This window comes from Aureobasidium melanogenum (genome assembly GCF_000721775.1).
Source record: "Aureobasidium melanogenum CBS 110374 unplaced genomic scaffold scaffold_21, whole genome shotgun sequence".
Taxonomy (NCBI): Eukaryota; Fungi; Ascomycota; class Dothideomycetes; order Dothideales; family Saccotheciaceae; genus Aureobasidium; species Aureobasidium melanogenum.
Window position 1 is genome coordinate 50649 of NW_024470073.1, and position 15234 is coordinate 65882.

Sequence of the window (15234 nt, forward strand, 5' to 3'; positions counted from 1 at the left end):
ATGGGCTGTTTCAGACAAACGGTTATGGTTCCACCCCTTCATTGTGGCTTTCACAAACATAAGATAGACTTAGAGCAATATTTGTTTGCTTGGCAGATTGGAATATACAGCTACTCGTCTATACAGCAGAATGTATGTGGAAAAAGAAAATCGAAGCCATGCAACAACTTACTCCCACATCTGTCGCACGTTGAGATTGATTCTCTTGCGTGCCATCCACCCTTTCCAATGTTCATAAGTCTCTGCTTGTACTCCATTCTCTCTACGAGGCCAATCTGCCATCCAATCGGGACAAGTGCCTGGCAATATCTGGGGCACGCCATGCCAGGCATACCGAGCTGCACCAGACATGACGAGGGCATCTCCAGATCGTAAACGAATTGCAACACCTTGGCTGCCTTCTAAGCCTGCCATGAAGATAGCATCGCACCCCAAAGAAATACTGACCAAAGGTCTGTCGCATTCCTCGCTCACATCCCGATGCAAACTTAACGTGTCACTAGGCGTGTAGAGATTGACTATGGCCGCTTGTGCTTTCATGGATGGGAACAGCCCCTCGACCAAGGCAGCCACATCTTCTGGGAAGGGCGGCGGCGTTGATGCTGGATATACTTTCTGGGTCCAATCGTATTGGCCACCAATAGTGACCCAGCGCAATTTCCTGTTTAGACAAGAAGCCATAGGCAAAGGCTTGTGGACCGAAGGATCTTTTGGCGGGTGCGAGATGTCTTGTGCCTCAATACTGAAGAAAGAGGATGTACTTCCATCAGAGCGTTGAGGATATGTCATGTCATAGTGCATGTGTAGATTGGTCTTGTGGGAAGGATTTGAAAGGTCGCGATGTAATAATTTGTCCAGCAAAGAAAGCTGGACGTTTCTGTCAAGTAGAGAGGGAACAATCAAAAGACCTACCGTTGGCTCAGAAAGAGAATCGAATGCCATGCAAGGAAGATGGCGTACCTGGGGCGTCTGGGTGCTCGTAGATTGTGGCAGATTCAATATCCGGCGGCAATGTAGTGACAGGCTCGCCGAGGAAGTGAGAATAGAGACGAGTGATATCATCAGGAGGTTGTTGAAAGAAATTACGGTGTCGATAGGCGGACAGATTGCGCCGGTTAGTATCAAACAGATCAGGGTCTGCGTCCAACAGTTGGATGGAGGCCTTTTGATAGTGCTTGTACTGTCGGCGGAGGTCTTCAGGCGGACGAGCATGGGCATCAAGATGAGAGGCCATTATTAGAGGCGAAATTGTGTTTGTGAAAATGGATGATAATGATGTAGATGTTTGTGGGTGGATTCGGGGGTTATGTTGATGTTGATGTTTGTCAGTTCGCGGTTTGTGGTTGTTGTGTTTGCATCTTGGCTCTGTTGCCCACTTTGTGTTTACTTTTGGTGGAGCGCCATCTTGTTGACGAAAATAAAAGAAGTTTGGCACGAGTGCACGACGTATCAAGACTTGATTGACAGCTCGACAACCTTCACTCTTTGGTCTCGTCATCCACTAACCTGCAGCAAACTCCCGTCGTTTAGCAATTGCCACGACTTTGTGGCTGCCCCTTTCTCGTCGCCAATCCAGGCACAAACGGCTGCTGCTGCTGCTGCTGCTGCTGCTTTGAGCCCCAGATCCAGCGCATACGAGCACTCATACATCAGCCCGCCAGCTGCCAACTCGACCCTCACTCCGACTCGCTTTCACACACGTCGTCGTCATGGAGAACTACCAGAAGATGGAAAAGATTGGCGAGGGTGAGTCTGAGCCCACCACGTCGGCCCTGTCTTCGAGTGAAGGAATCTGACAATTGTCTTGCAGGCACATACGGTGTTGTTTACAAAGCCCGCGACCTCACCACCCCCGACAACCGCATCGTCGCACTCAAGAAGATCCGCCTGGAAGCCGAAGATGAAGGCGTACCCTCGACAGCCATCCGCGAGATCTCGCTCCTCAAGGAGATGAGCGACCCCAACATCGTGCGCCTGTTCAACATTGTCCACGCCGACGGCCACAAGCTGTATCTCGTCTTCGAATACCTCGACCTGGATCTGAAGAAGTACATGGAGGCTCTGCCCGTCTCACAGGGCGGCCGTGGAAAGCCTCTTCCCGAGGGCTGCATGGACGGCCGCGCTGGCCACATGGGACTCGGCGAGGCCATGGTCAAGAAGTTCATGCACCAACTGTGCGCTGGTATCCGCTACTGCCACGCCCACCGCATCCTTCATCGCGATTTGAAGCCGCAAAACCTGCTCATTGACAAGGAGGGCAACCTGAAGCTTGCTGACTTCGGTCTGGCAAGAGCCTTTGGTGTCCCTCTCCGCACCTACACTCACGAGGTAACCCCTTTCCTGGCCAACCAATGCCACGACCAAGACTAACTTGGACACAGGTCGTCACTCTCTGGTACCGCGCACCTGAGATTCTCCTTGGTGGACGCCAATACAGCACCGGCGTCGACATGTGGTCGGTCGGATGCATCTTTGCAGAGATGGCCACACGCAAGCCTCTCTTCCCTGGCGACTCGGAGATCGACGAGATCTTCAAGATCTTCCGCATCCTTGGTACCCCTACTGAGGTCGACTGGCCCGGCGTCACCAGCTTCCCTGACTTCAAGCCCAGTTTCCCCAAGTGGTCTCGCAACCCTGACGACGACATCATCAACCACGATGGCGCAAGAGTCCTGGGTGAGGACGGTATCGACCTTCTAGAGTCGCTACTCATCTACGATCCCGCCGGCAGAATCTCTGCAAAGCAGGCCTGCCTACACCCCTACTTCAACGACTCAAAGTACTACGGTGCGCGAAACGGTTACCACTAGTCCGCCTCGCCGCCGCCGCCGCCTCCGCCGTCGTCACGTCTTGATGTCTTTTCGTATTCCTCTTCGGCTCCCTTCATGTCACCAACAACTCTTTCTTTCCTTTCAAAACTACCCAATTTTCTGCATCGGCATGGCTCGTCTTCGATACTGGCGTTTCAAGGCGAAAGACAAGGAGTCCAGGCTTCCACTGTCTCTGTTACATTTCTCTTCCATTCTGTTTTACTTTTCGGTTCCGACACCTTGTCGAGCCATGCCGGCTTATGCCCCGTTTATGTTCAGGAAAGGCTTTTTGGGAGGGCGTCTTCTTGATGAGCTTCTTTATTTCACAATGAATCTCCTTCTAGTCATGACATGTGTGCGGCCTTCTATGTGTCTACGTGTATCAACAATGCGTGTACAGTGATGCGTCTCAGTTCTCGAAGAGCAACCCTGCAGCATACTCCACATTGCCACTGGTTGCATTGAGAGCTGCGATCGCTTGTTGACTTGAGAATCCCAAGTTCTGCAGTGTCTCAATGTCCTGCGCAGGAAAGGAGTGCGCAGGTACCGGTATCGTCGGCGGCAAGCTACCTGCACCAGGTCTCTCCACGCCCGTTCCGCCTTGTAATTGACCCGACGGCGGCAATGCTTGTCTGATTGCTCTCGCCATACCTGCAGCCCATTGCCATGGTTCACCGTGCTCGCCAGGCTTCGAATTGAAGTACTCCCAACCCATCACGCCGCCGAATGTCGGATACTTTGCTCGTAGCATCCTTGACATATCGTGAGAGGTGCCTTGCTCCACATAACCTGCGCCATTGCCAGGGTTTGTGACTAGACCGACGACGACTTTATCTGCACGCCATCCCATACTCATGATGGCATCGTACCAGAAAGTCGTTGTCGCATCACCCCACCCGCAGTAGAATTGCGTGTTGTACCACGCGATTTGGTCGCCGCGCATCTGCTCCAATAGTCTGTAGTCAAAGCCTGAAAGATGGGGTTGGTTGGGTAATAAAGCAGTGGCCACAGGTGCCAATGTGATGAGGAAGGCAGGTCCAAAATCAGCGCGCAGACGGTCGATCAAACGAATGACTCCAGGAAGAGTCATGTGTTCTTCGATATCCAAGTCCAAACCTGATAGATTGTGTTTGGATATCAAAGCGTGCAATGGCTTGTAGTAATCTTCAAACTAGCATTCAGGGACACGTAATTAGCCTTGCGAATATGTTCTTAAGGTATGATATAGATCGACGTTTCAGTCTCACCTTTTGATCATCGGGGCCATCGAGTCTTTCGAAACTGCCCTTTGCGGCGCCACCCAGCATGCCCAACACCTTGACGCCAGAAGCCTGTAACCATGCCACCTCTCCCCAGAGTGTTTCGTATTTGGAAGCGTGCGGAGGATCGTCGTTCAAGGTGATGTTGCCCGGACCTTCGTTCAAATGTATAGCCGCCACTATGACATGCGTCACGCCCGTCTGGTTGGTAATGAGTGACAGCAGAGACACGTATTGCTCATCTCGGTGTATTGTTTGATGGTAGACAATGACTCTTGGTCCTTCGCCGATCGGCAGGAGTCTCGTTGTTGTTGATGCCATGAGTTTATCTGTGGATTGTGCCTCTTGAGCTATTTGTCTTCTCGTGCGTAGCAAAGTCGAGAGTCATGCGTACCTACGTGACACGAATCTAGTGGAGACTGTGGAGTGCAGCTGCTATCATTGTTTCCTCTCACCCGCGTTTCGCGCGTTGGTCCATGCCAGATCAGCGGCGGCCATTCCAGCTTAAATCTACCAACCTGATGACAACACACCGCTCAGTCAATTGACTCGTGCAGCATCAGCAATGCAGGTCGATGAAATGGAGCGGCAGAGATCATTTGTCGATATGCAATAATTTAAGGATTCTCACTGCTGTAAATTTACGAATGGTTCATTTTGCTGCTTCTATGTACAAAAATTGCAGTGTCCGAGAATGATACCAGGCAAAGAAAACCCCTTTCCCAAATGTAAAAATAATTCGTAGAAGTGAAAATGTTCATCAAATGGTATCATGTGAAAATCAATGGAACGCCCCTTGCTGGTCATAGTCCAGCACCCTTTGGCGTATAGGATGAATAAACAAAGGAAATGAGAAGTTCGGCAAGCGATATCACCATGAGAATTCTTCAAGAGGTCCAGAGGTTGCAGCCATTCCGGGAGCAGGGATGAGAGGCAAAACCTGAGGGAGCGGCTCAGAAAGTACTGGAATCTTTTCGTCGAAATACTCCATCATGTCTGCTCTGAGCAAGGAAGCAGTGCGAGGTGTCGAAACAGTAGCTGCATCTGTGGTCGAGTCGGCGTCAATTTCTGATTCATCAGTGCTGTAGAGAGAGCTAGAATCGTCGTGGAAGACCTTGCCGCCGTTTGCTGAGTCATTTCTTGCAAGCTCTTCGGCCTTGGATTCAACTGAGACGTTGTCGTCCTCCAAGCCTAAATCAATTAGCCATCTGTATGGACATATGAGAGGGTAATCGGCATACCTGAGTCTGAATCTTCCGGAAGGGCAATATTTGCTGGGTCTACAAGACTATCGATTGCAGGGTCTTCGGAAAGATGCTCTTCTGCATCCTCGAAGATTGCATCATCCTGTGAGTTTTCAGATTCTGGCTGTGCTGGTTTCTCTGTCGAGTGTTCGTCTGTTGTTTGGGATTGTTGCTCATGGGCTGATTGTGTAGATTGTTCTGATATGGCTTGTTCTTGGTCCATTTGCGACGTTCTCTGGGCATCCAGTTCGGCCTGAAGTTCCTTATAGGCTTCGGTCAAGTCCTCATCATCAGCCAGATCGCTTCCAATGACGCTCAATCGTCGGATTGAAGTGGCGTCCAGCTCGCTAAAGAGGTCGGAATGATATACAGGCTGCCCCGCATCGGACTTGGAGCGATGCTGGAGGAGGGGTGCAAGCGAACCCGGAAGCTCAACGGGAGCACAGTAAAGACCGCCGCTCTGTGGTAGCTGAGTAAATATGGGCCATGATGGAGTGTCTGGGCTGTTGAAGACTTCAGGAGCAGCGATGGCCGAGGCGGAGCGTGGGCGTGCTGGACGCGTTGGCGCTTGTGGCTTTACGACTGCAGGAACGTTGATGTTGAACTTGCGACGCCGGAAAAGATTTCGGAAAGCGCGTTTGAACTGTTCGAGTGTATCGGATGAAGATGCTGGGGACATTGTCAGACGAACTGTGGATAGACTCGACGTAGAGACGAGGATTAAGACTAACATGTTCCAGGCATTATGTCACTCTGGTGGGGCTCTTGCCCAGGGTGTGTGCAAAGCCGGGCACACAGAGACTTTGTAAGACAGAAACAGGAAAATAAGGTCGAAGAAGGATGGTGGATGGTCAAGTGCAACTCGAAAAGAAAGAGCAAAGGAAAAGAAGGGAGCGCTGCATGCTTGCGCCGAGGGCAAGGGCGACAGGTGCAGCTAAAGACGTCTTTTCAATTCGTGTCTCGATCCAATGAATGCGGAACAGACATGATTGACTTTGTGCTCCAGCACATGGCCGGCAGCCAGAAGCTTTCGCGGACAATTCTAGCGCCGATTGACAGGGTCGGGAGCAATCTCAAATCAGCCTCTGATTGGCCCTCCATTTGGAGCTACCGTAGAAATCGTCCGGCTACGCTGATCGTCAGCTTTCCACGCGCTGACTCGCAGCCTCTAGCCTCCGGCCTATCGCTATTTTGCCTTTGTCCTGTGCTGGCTAATGTCCTTCTTTCCTCTTTCGTCTCTATTTGGAAAGCGGCACACTGATTGGGCTCTGGTCGCTCCGCGCTCCTCGACCTGCATATGTACAGACCTCTTCCCCACTCCATTTCAACGTTGGCCATGTGTACATGAAACAGAAACGGCCTTTATCGATCCGAGCGCTGGTGGCTGCGAACGTCCCAAAAGACGTTGAAGCTATGCCGCTTGTTCTGTTCCTATCGATTCCGTCCGTTCGTCTATCTTCGTTGCCGTACAAGTTTCCAGAATGCAATCCTATACGATACGCGTCGTCTGCTTGTCTTCGACAGCTCATCAAGCTGGTCGATTGGATCCTGGCGGCGCTCTTGACCATGGTGCTCTTGCGACATTTGCTGCAGATGATGGTCCGTTCGCTGCCCATGGCGCGCCAGTAATAGGTGTTGCCGTCATTGGTGCTGATGAACCTCCTGACCATGGTGCCCGCGTCGACGGCTGTGCAGAGCTCATGTTTTTTGTGTTGGCTGAAATCGAAGACTTTGGTTGAGAACCCATGTGAGCAGACGTGGTAGGTATGGGAGCGCGAGGATCATGCTCCCATCGAAAAAGAGAACCAAAAGGGAAGTGCTGGACAACAGGAAACTTGGAGAGCACTTCGGCATTGTACATCTTAATCATCCCCTGCTGATCTATTAGCAAGTATACACTGACATCAGCATGGGTATGGCTCTTGACCTTGTTGATCTTGGCCCATCCATCCTTGATGCCTGATATGTCAAACAAAGTAGGACTGTGCTCCCAGAAAGGCCCCTTTTTGACATCGAAGATGAAGGCAATGGCAGAAAAGTACATGTTCGTGTCTCTATACATTTCGGCCGAGTCATTCTTGGCCGTTCGGTTGGGCGATGGCGAACCCGAGAGCGAACCCTCATTGGGAATTACAGTAGAGTCGGCATGGATGGGGGCACAGTACTGAGCAGAACCTAGGATGTATGGTATGAAAGAATGGTCGTCAAGTCCCCAGACGCCATGGGAACCTGCAGGTTCCAAAGAGTATGTCAAGATAAGTTTTCGAACGAGGTCGAGGTAACTGCATGATTGTTAGCTTTTTGCCTGTAAAAGCAGTATCAAAGCAGTAAAATACGGTTGTATGACAGCTGTGACAATGGCTCTTTCTTGAAGACCACTATCGGCGTGAGCGAAGCCACCCAGCTTCCAGATACAGGCCAGGAAGGCCAAGAAGCTCAGCTCGTGGCCAGTACCATAATCAAGTCTTTCGGGACTTCCAAAACTCCCGAGAAGGTATGCAGCCAACTCGAGATTCAAAGCGCTCAGCTCGGCGTCGTGCCGAGCACGGCCCCACAGCTTGTCGGAGAGGGCGTCTCGCAAAAGAGATGGTGTGGCTTCTTGAACAGTCTTGTACCATGTACGGAAGGCAGCGTTGCCGAACCTTCGAGGTCCAGACTCTGGAGGCGCCTTTTCCATGAGAGCATCGAGTGAGCGGATGAGATGGTTCAATTTGAGCACTTCGTCGGAAAGGGTAATGTTTTTGGATTGCAAAGGCCATGTGTCGACAAGACTTGAGTCGTCCGGACGCTTGACGGGGATCATGGAACGATTCAATTGCAAAATCCAGGTCATGATGTCGGCATAGGCCGAGGAGCGCAAGAAGAAAGAAAGGTCGTCGCCATCGTTGATACGTTTGGACGGTTGCTCGAAAGGTTTCTGTGCTGTAGGCTCGATGACCTGCAGCATCGGAATGCCATGGCCGTTGCGCAAATCGTCGGCCATGATGTTCAGACAAGTTTGTGGTGTTGGACTTGGTCACTGTGGATGGCGCTGTCCTTTGACAGTCGCGAATCTCATCGCGCCGGTGGTCCAAGCTCAGCATACCAAACGCCAACACCGATCTTCCAAAGCCGACTCATGTCTTCTATCATACAATCATTCAGTCATGACACATCATGGCTTCTTATGAAGTCCCAGATTACGATGACTCTGAGGAAGAGTCAGATGGAGACATTCTTCCCCCTCGAACCAACCAAGAATTGCGACTAACAAAACTCGGAAGCGCCATACCAATCCCCCCTCAGTCCGATATCCCAGGTATATTACGCTTTCGGTATTATCTGATCATTTGTGAATTAACCAGAAGCATCAGACAGTGAAGGTCCAGAAGAAGTCTTGCCCGAGGTCACCATGCTCAACTCGGTGATAATGTCTGGTGCTAACGGCCCTCGCACATCAGAAGCACCACCATCTTCTAAACCTGGAAAGCTGCCTAGGCCCTCAATTGACCTCACCCATAGACCACCGACTGAGGTCCCGCGCGAAGATCCGTACAAGATCGAAGCCTTACCTGAACCCGTGGCCCATCCAAGCTCTAGTTTACTTCGGCAGAAAGTGTCCAAGAAGCCAAAAATGTCTTCGTTGCCCAGTCGCCCACAGAGACAGATAAGAACTGCCTCCAGAAAAGGCATGTTGGATACAGATCCGCTTTCCGCCATCGTGGTTGAATCGCATTCCACCATAGGGCGTGTCGACCACACATATGAATCCCAAGAACGTGACCCAAAACGTCAAAAGCGCGAAACCGCGGTTCCAGAAGCTCGAGCTCGCCGTTCCGGACCAGCAACGCGCTCTTCAAAGCAACAAGTGACACCAAGACCCGATCTATCGCGACCTATTGGCAGGCAGATTCAAGAGAAGAATCGTTCGGTCTCAATGAATCAGAATCAGCCCCGTGTCCCCGAAAATGGCCTAACTCCTACACTAGACGCGCAGCGACTCTCCCTCAGATCTCCCCGTCGAGTATATACTGCACCAAAAAAGGTTTCAGAAGTTGTGGTTAATACATCTACTTCGAACCAAATTCCAACCGAGAGTACAAATACAAGTAAACAGCCGATATCTCCTCCAGCAATTGTTCAAGATCCGCCCATCACGAGAACTTCACCGGTCTCACCAGCGGATGCTGTGCAACATCATTGTCAAGAACGCATGAGTTTAGGTCATTCAGCAGATCCAGTATCGCCAGTGGTCGACATCAAACACGTGCAAACACCTGTGGTCGAGGAGAGCCTGAGATCTACCTGGGAAGACTCTTGCCTCTTCGAACCATGCACGCAACCCGCAAGGGATACGCGGTCCCAGGCTGAAATACTTGAAGCAGACGCTGAAAGGATACAGGGGCTTTATGAAACGTACTTGGAAAACGACTCTGAGGACGACTTTGCTCGGTCTGAGAATGTTATTGATGAGAAAAATAGTCGTGAGGATATCTTTGTGCCAAAAGAGCTGGACGCGGCTCTTAAATTTGCACACTTTATCCACGAAGAAGCTGATTCAGTTCGGCAGAGGTTCGGTGGCATTGACATCTCAAAAAGCTATAACACCCTGAAGAAAAGCGTCTTACGGTGGAAAGCCGCACAGAATTACGGCGAAACAGAACGACTTATCCAGCTCTCCCAGAAGACCAGGAAAGAAGCAAAGGCTATCCTCCAGAAATCTGAGTGGGACCAGCAGGTAGGGCTTGATTACATCTATAAACGTGTGTTGCCGACACTTGTGCGCATGTTGTATGTCACCTTGGTATACTACCTCTCGGATGTAGGAAAAATGGAAAGGCTTTCCTACGAACCAGTGGAGGAATCGAGAAGCGTCATCGCAGCTATTCTCTATATCTTCAATCAAACCAAGAAGGACGCAAAAACACGATATACTCGCTCACGGGATGTCATATCAATGATCGCCAGGATCAAGGAGGTAACCAAAGGCTTTCATCGTCGTTTCAAAGACCTTAAAGTGGCAAGATCGACAGCAGAGGCTGTTCAGGGACAGCAGACTCGGGGATTACGCCAGGAGGAAGTCGACCGAAGAGGTGAGGATGAGCTCAAGCTGAAGGAATGGAGACACCGTTGGACTGTGCTCCATGATCAAAGACTTGGTGCGGCAATGGAGGGTCGTACCTTCCTGAGCGGCGAACAAAGCCGTCACCTGCGACAGATTCCTCTCGACGATCCGTATGTCGCTGCTCGTTATTGGGACGATACGGACAGCTTCTATCTGGTAGAAGGTCTCGAAAAGTTCAAAGGTGTGCTTCGCTTCGTTTGTGCTCTCCATCTACACTGCTGACCGATTCAGGGCCGAATGTGTATCGAGAGATCTTCCGCAAATATTGTCGGCATGGAGGACCCCTCCAGCAATTTAACGTAGCAGAGATAGTCGACAAGGCAGTGTCGTTGAAAGCGGCAGTTATAAAGTTAGCTGAAGACGATGATGAGGAGCCGGAACAATGGGTCAAGGATGTATTTGATCCGAGATTACCTCCTCAAAGGCTGGGTCGGGACGAACGTCGCGATCAAGATTGATGAACGGTTGATATTGCTGGTCCAATACGACAAGGATCTTTTGCTTCTCTATTATTTCCATTAACTCTGCATTCCCCATCTAAGTCCTCCGTAGTCACGGGCTTCCATCTTGTTGCTGGGATACCTCTTCACTGTCCCGTGTGCGTTGTTGACATGGTCACCCTGACTATAGACATTGGCAGCTCATACTCGCTCAAACAATGGTGTTTGCCTCTTCATATAGTCATCGAGAGCATCAATAGATTACTTTTATTGGTATGAGTATGCTTATCAAAAGCTAATGTGGTTACATCTATATCTATATCCTGTTGGATCTAGTTCCAGGCGAGGACCGTAAAGCTCTGACAGGACCATACGACCTTTGCGACCAAAATCATTTTGTACTTTCAGGTTATTTTCATGAGAGAGGCTGGCAATTGACAGATGCATTACTAGATCGTCTATGGATGGAACCACGAAAGCAGGAACATTTACATTGAGAGACATCGCAAGCGCATCACCATCCTTGCATCTCTGTCAACTTGACCCGCAAGCCATTCTTGGGTCGAGAAGTGATACCACTCTTGACTTCCAGAACATAATCCTTATCCTCAAACTCCGTCTCAAACTTGCCACACCAGGCTGCAACAAGACAAGCAAACTCGGCATTGGCGAATCCTTGACCGATGCATGATCGTGGCCCGTGGAGGAACGTCATGAAGCTGTAGTTGGACTCTGCACCACCGTTTTTGTTGCTGACACCATCTGTCAACCAGCGCTCTGGCTTAAACTCCATGGCATCGTCACCCCAAAGGTGTTTGCTGCAGTTAATTGCTAATGGAGCGAGGACTACGAGCGTTCCCTTGGGAATGGGATGGCCATTAATTGTCTCATCTCGGGCAGCAACTCTCATGGTCAAGGCCACAGGAGCCCAGAGACGAAGAGTCTCTTTGCAAAACGCTTGAAGATAGTGGCAGTTGTCAATGTCGCTGGCGGTGATTTGTGCTTGCGGGTCGCGTACCGAGGGTAGCTTGGAATGTATCTCTTCGCGTAAACGTGCCTGTACGTCAGGATGGCGACACATCATATAGACGGCCCATTGCAATGATGAGCTTGTAGTCTCATGTCCTGCAGCGCTGATATTGGAGTCAGTATACTGAACGAAAAAAGATCAGCGCCAGAAAGACTTACAGGAAAGTCATCATCTGGCTGACAAGGTTCTCGTCATCGAAGCTTCCACTTCTCAAAGCCACACTGAGGATATCGGTTTCATCTGCAGCACCCTTGTCCATACGAGTCTTCTTTGCGGCGATCAAGTCGCGACATGTCTGTTTGATAAGCGCGGATCCTTCTGCGATCTCATCGTTGCGCTTGAGCGGCAGACTCCTAAGGAACCAGCGGGGCAAAAACATGCCAGCGACTTGCAGGTATCTGGCGGACTTGGGTGGGTGAAAGATGGTCTTGTAGGTCTTGTTCAGTTCATTGTCTGGGTTTTTAAGAGCCTCAAAATCACGGCCCATGCCAGCAACTCCGATGATGTCTAGAGTAGCCCGGCTGCTCCAGTCACCAACTTCGACGACATTGGCAGTGACACCATCCTGCAGGGACGAGTCTTGCATAGCGATAGATATTCTTTCGACCATTTCCTTTGACTTGGCCCAGAAGACAGGATAGAGGTCTTTGACATGTCTGTACGAGAATGCGGGCATGAGATTCTTGCGCTGAACTCTATGTTCGTCGCCTTCCGCGAACAACAATCCGATGCCTAGAATACGGCCGATAATGTCAAGGAAATGTGCTGGCTTGATGAACTCATAGTTCTTGCTTGAGAGAACCTCAGCAAGAGTCTTTGGGCTGGTCAAGAACACCCTCTCGGAGTTGAACCAATTGGTATAGCGAATAAGACCATCGTTCGGGATTGTATCTATCCATTCACGCATCGGATGACCTGATGGCTGTGCCATTATCGTGAATGCATGACCATTCCACCAACTGGCCCCAGGAGGCTCAGGAAGGTCCCTCAAAGGACTGAAGAAGTTCGGGTATATAACCACACGCCATGTTGCCCACGCGATGAACTCTGTGAAGGCGATGAGGAAGAAGGTTTGAAGACGCGAGCCAGGAGCGTAGGCAGGTGTATAGTGCACCAGCAGTGTTGACGCTACTGCCGAACTGACCAGGATCGGAAGCTTCGGCGGCATGTTCGCTCAGGAGATGGATACCCTAGGTGCCTGGAAATTACTTTGAACAGTTGACCCAGAGTGTCACAGCATGAGCGTGATGACCAAACGCGCAATGCCTGACCGGCCATGGGTTTGCCACTTTGGGTAAAGGCACCTGATTTACCGGCTTGGCACTGGTCTTGTCTGTTGCCTTCTTCCTTTAGCTGGTTACCTTCAATAGTCACATATCTCGGCCATGTCTCGGGCGCATCCAAAAATTGGAGTCTTTCCGCGCGTTTATGTTCGATGACGAGTTTTGGGGTCAGTAACTAATACAGTTATTCAGATTTATGCTCACCATGGCCGATGTCCTCGCAAACGATTGATTTCTAAGCATGATCGTGCTTGACGGGTTTCTTAATTCTAGGGCCAATAATTATTGTTGGCAGTATATAACGTAGCAAAGGTTCCCACTTAGAAAACGCAACTTCGCCATTTATACAGCAATTCTACATCATGCCTGAAGCAGTCTCTCACCACAACATTGTCGAGAACGTCGTTGGCGAATCTCGTCACGTCAACCGTGCCGCTCCCGGTGTATGTCATGATTGAAATCAGAATATCAAAACTCCAACCATACTGAACATGTGAACAGGTTCCATACTTTACCCCTCTTCAATCTCCTCCCGCTGGTGCAGCTTTCGTTCGTGAAGATGGCAAAACAGTGCCTAAGCTGTTCCAGCCTCTGAAGCTCCGTGGCCTGACTCTTCCTAACCGCATCTTCTTGTCTCCTCTCTGCCAGTACTCAGCAGAGGACGGCCATTACACAAAATGGGTTGGTGTCATAGTAACGTGTATAGAGCCACGCTGACAGTGACAAAAGCACATGGCTCATATCGGCGGGATTGTTTCGCGCGGTCCAGGAATGACCATCATCGAAGCCACGGCCGTCACTCCTGTAAGCTGTGAAAACAACATGACTTGAATCTACAGTGGCAGTTGAGCTGATAGTACGGAAGGAAGGTAGAATCACCCCCGAGGATGTCGGTCTTTGGAAGGACAGCCAAATGGCTCCTTTGAAGGAAGTTGTCGACTTTGCCCACAGTCAGGTGAGTTGTTTTCAGTATCAACCGTGTCCAAAATACTGAGTTGCGTGGTCAGAACCAACTCATCGCCATCCAACTCGCACACGCAGGTCGTAAGGCGAGCTGTGTGGCTCCCTGGTTGAGCGCAGCTGCTGTTGCACCAAAGGAGCAGAACGGATGGCCAGACAATGTCCTTGCACCTTCTGCTATCCCCTGGAACGAGCACCACGCAAACCCTCGTGCTATGACCCTTGAGGACATTGAAAGTTTCAAGAAGTCTTATGCCGATGCAGTCCGTCGTGCTCTGAAGGTCGGCTTTGACGCGATCGAGATCCACGCTGCGCATGGCTACCTGCTATGCTCGTTCTTGTCGCCCACTTCGAACCAGCGTACTGACAAGTATGGTGGAAGCTTCGAGAACAGAACTAGATTGCTTCTCGAGACTGTCGACCTCGTTAGAGAAATCATCCCCGAGACCATGCCCCTCTTTGTCAGAGTCAGCGGAACCGAATGGCTTGAGGAGGTCGCAGAGATCAAGGAGAGCTGGACTTCGGAGCAGACCGTTGAGCTTGGAAAGATCCTTGCTGAGCGTGGCGTTGACTTGATGGATATCAGCTCTGGTGGTAACCACCCCAAGCAGCACCCTCACGCAGCTCCTGGATACCAAGCACCTCTCAGTAAGGCAGTCAAGAAGGCAGTCGGTGACAAGATGGCTGTCAGCGCTGTCGGTAGCATTCACACTGGCAAGTTGGCAAACGAGCTTCTCGAGGAAGGTCTTGACGTTATCATGGTCGGCCGTCTCTTCCAGAAGAACCCTGGTGTCGTCTTCACATTTGCTGAAGAACTCGGCGTTGAAGTCAACATGCCAAACCAGATCAGGTAAGTCTTGATGAACCACAAACATGTACATTTATGTGACAGCCCGCTGACTTGTTGTGTAGATGGGGATGGTCAAAGAGAGGTGCCTCTCAACTCAAGACCCTGCTGGATGCCAACCTTTAAGATATTCCTGATCTAACGCAGACATGTAGATTAGACATTTAGAGAATACAGGTCGGCTCAGAGCATGTATTGTTGGACGGTCAAACCATGCGTTAATGTTAAGAGTATGTGTAACTTGACGGTGTGGCTCA

General features: G+C 50.5%; 8 protein-coding genes across 8 annotated transcripts; 3 read left to right on the plus strand and 5 right to left on the minus strand.

Annotated features, from left to right (window-relative positions):
- Positions 1–168: 168 nt before the first annotated feature.
- M437DRAFT_55067 (uncharacterized protein) lies at positions 169–1234 on the minus strand (the record flags this gene model as incomplete). Its single annotated transcript, XM_041022802.1, has 2 exons — positions 169–908; positions 1087–1234. 2 exons carry the CDS (start codon positions 1232–1234, stop codon positions 169–171), a joined length of 888 nt encoding a protein of 295 aa, XP_040877108.1.
- Positions 1235–1709: 475 nt separating this feature from the next.
- Positions 1710–2810, plus strand: M437DRAFT_86925 (cell division control protein 2 serine/threonine protein kinase; the record flags this gene model as incomplete). The annotated part of the gene is made up of 3 exons (XM_041028553.1): positions 1710–1746; positions 1811–2328; positions 2382–2810. The coding sequence occupies 3 exons, from the start codon at positions 1710–1712 to the stop codon at positions 2808–2810; spliced, it is 984 nt and encodes a 327-aa protein (XP_040877109.1).
- Positions 2811–3219: 409 nt separating this feature from the next.
- Positions 3220–4390, minus strand: M437DRAFT_86926 (family 18 chitinase glycoside hydrolase; the record flags this gene model as incomplete). The annotated part of the gene is made up of 2 exons (XM_041028554.1): positions 3220–3981; positions 4058–4390. The coding sequence occupies 2 exons, from the start codon at positions 4388–4390 to the stop codon at positions 3220–3222; spliced, it is 1095 nt and encodes a 364-aa protein (XP_040877110.1).
- A 550-nt stretch (positions 4391–4940) lies between these two features.
- On the minus strand, positions 4941–6057 carry M437DRAFT_77527 (uncharacterized protein; the record flags this gene model as incomplete). Its single annotated transcript, XM_041026823.1, has 3 exons — positions 4941–5260; positions 5311–5982; positions 6045–6057. 3 exons carry the CDS (start codon positions 6055–6057, stop codon positions 4941–4943), a joined length of 1005 nt encoding a protein of 334 aa, XP_040877111.1.
- A 784-nt stretch (positions 6058–6841) lies between these two features.
- Positions 6842–8296, minus strand: M437DRAFT_55295 (phosphotyrosyl phosphatase activator; the record flags this gene model as incomplete). Its single annotated transcript, XM_041022837.1, has 3 exons — positions 6842–7186; positions 7241–7595; positions 7650–8296. 3 exons carry the CDS (start codon positions 8294–8296, stop codon positions 6842–6844), a joined length of 1347 nt encoding a protein of 448 aa, XP_040877112.1.
- A 173-nt stretch (positions 8297–8469) lies between these two features.
- M437DRAFT_86929 (uncharacterized protein) lies at positions 8470–10875 on the plus strand (the record flags this gene model as incomplete). The annotated part of the gene is made up of 3 exons (XM_041028555.1): positions 8470–8611; positions 8667–10598; positions 10649–10875. 3 exons carry the CDS (start codon positions 8470–8472, stop codon positions 10873–10875), a joined length of 2301 nt encoding a protein of 766 aa, XP_040877113.1.
- Positions 10876–11371: 496 nt separating this feature from the next.
- Positions 11372–13055, minus strand: M437DRAFT_55322 (cytochrome P450; the record flags this gene model as incomplete). Its single annotated transcript, XM_041022845.1, has 2 exons — positions 11372–11990; positions 12046–13055. The coding sequence occupies 2 exons, from the start codon at positions 13053–13055 to the stop codon at positions 11372–11374; spliced, it is 1629 nt and encodes a 542-aa protein (XP_040877114.1).
- A 477-nt stretch (positions 13056–13532) lies between these two features.
- M437DRAFT_77530 (NADH:flavin oxidoreductase/NADH oxidase) lies at positions 13533–15103 on the plus strand (the record flags this gene model as incomplete). The annotated part of the gene is made up of 6 exons (XM_041026824.1): positions 13533–13613; positions 13672–13851; positions 13900–13974; positions 14036–14125; positions 14178–14980; positions 15043–15103. 6 exons carry the CDS (start codon positions 13533–13535, stop codon positions 15101–15103), a joined length of 1290 nt encoding a protein of 429 aa, XP_040877115.1.
- Between the last annotated feature and the right edge of the window lie 131 nt (positions 15104–15234).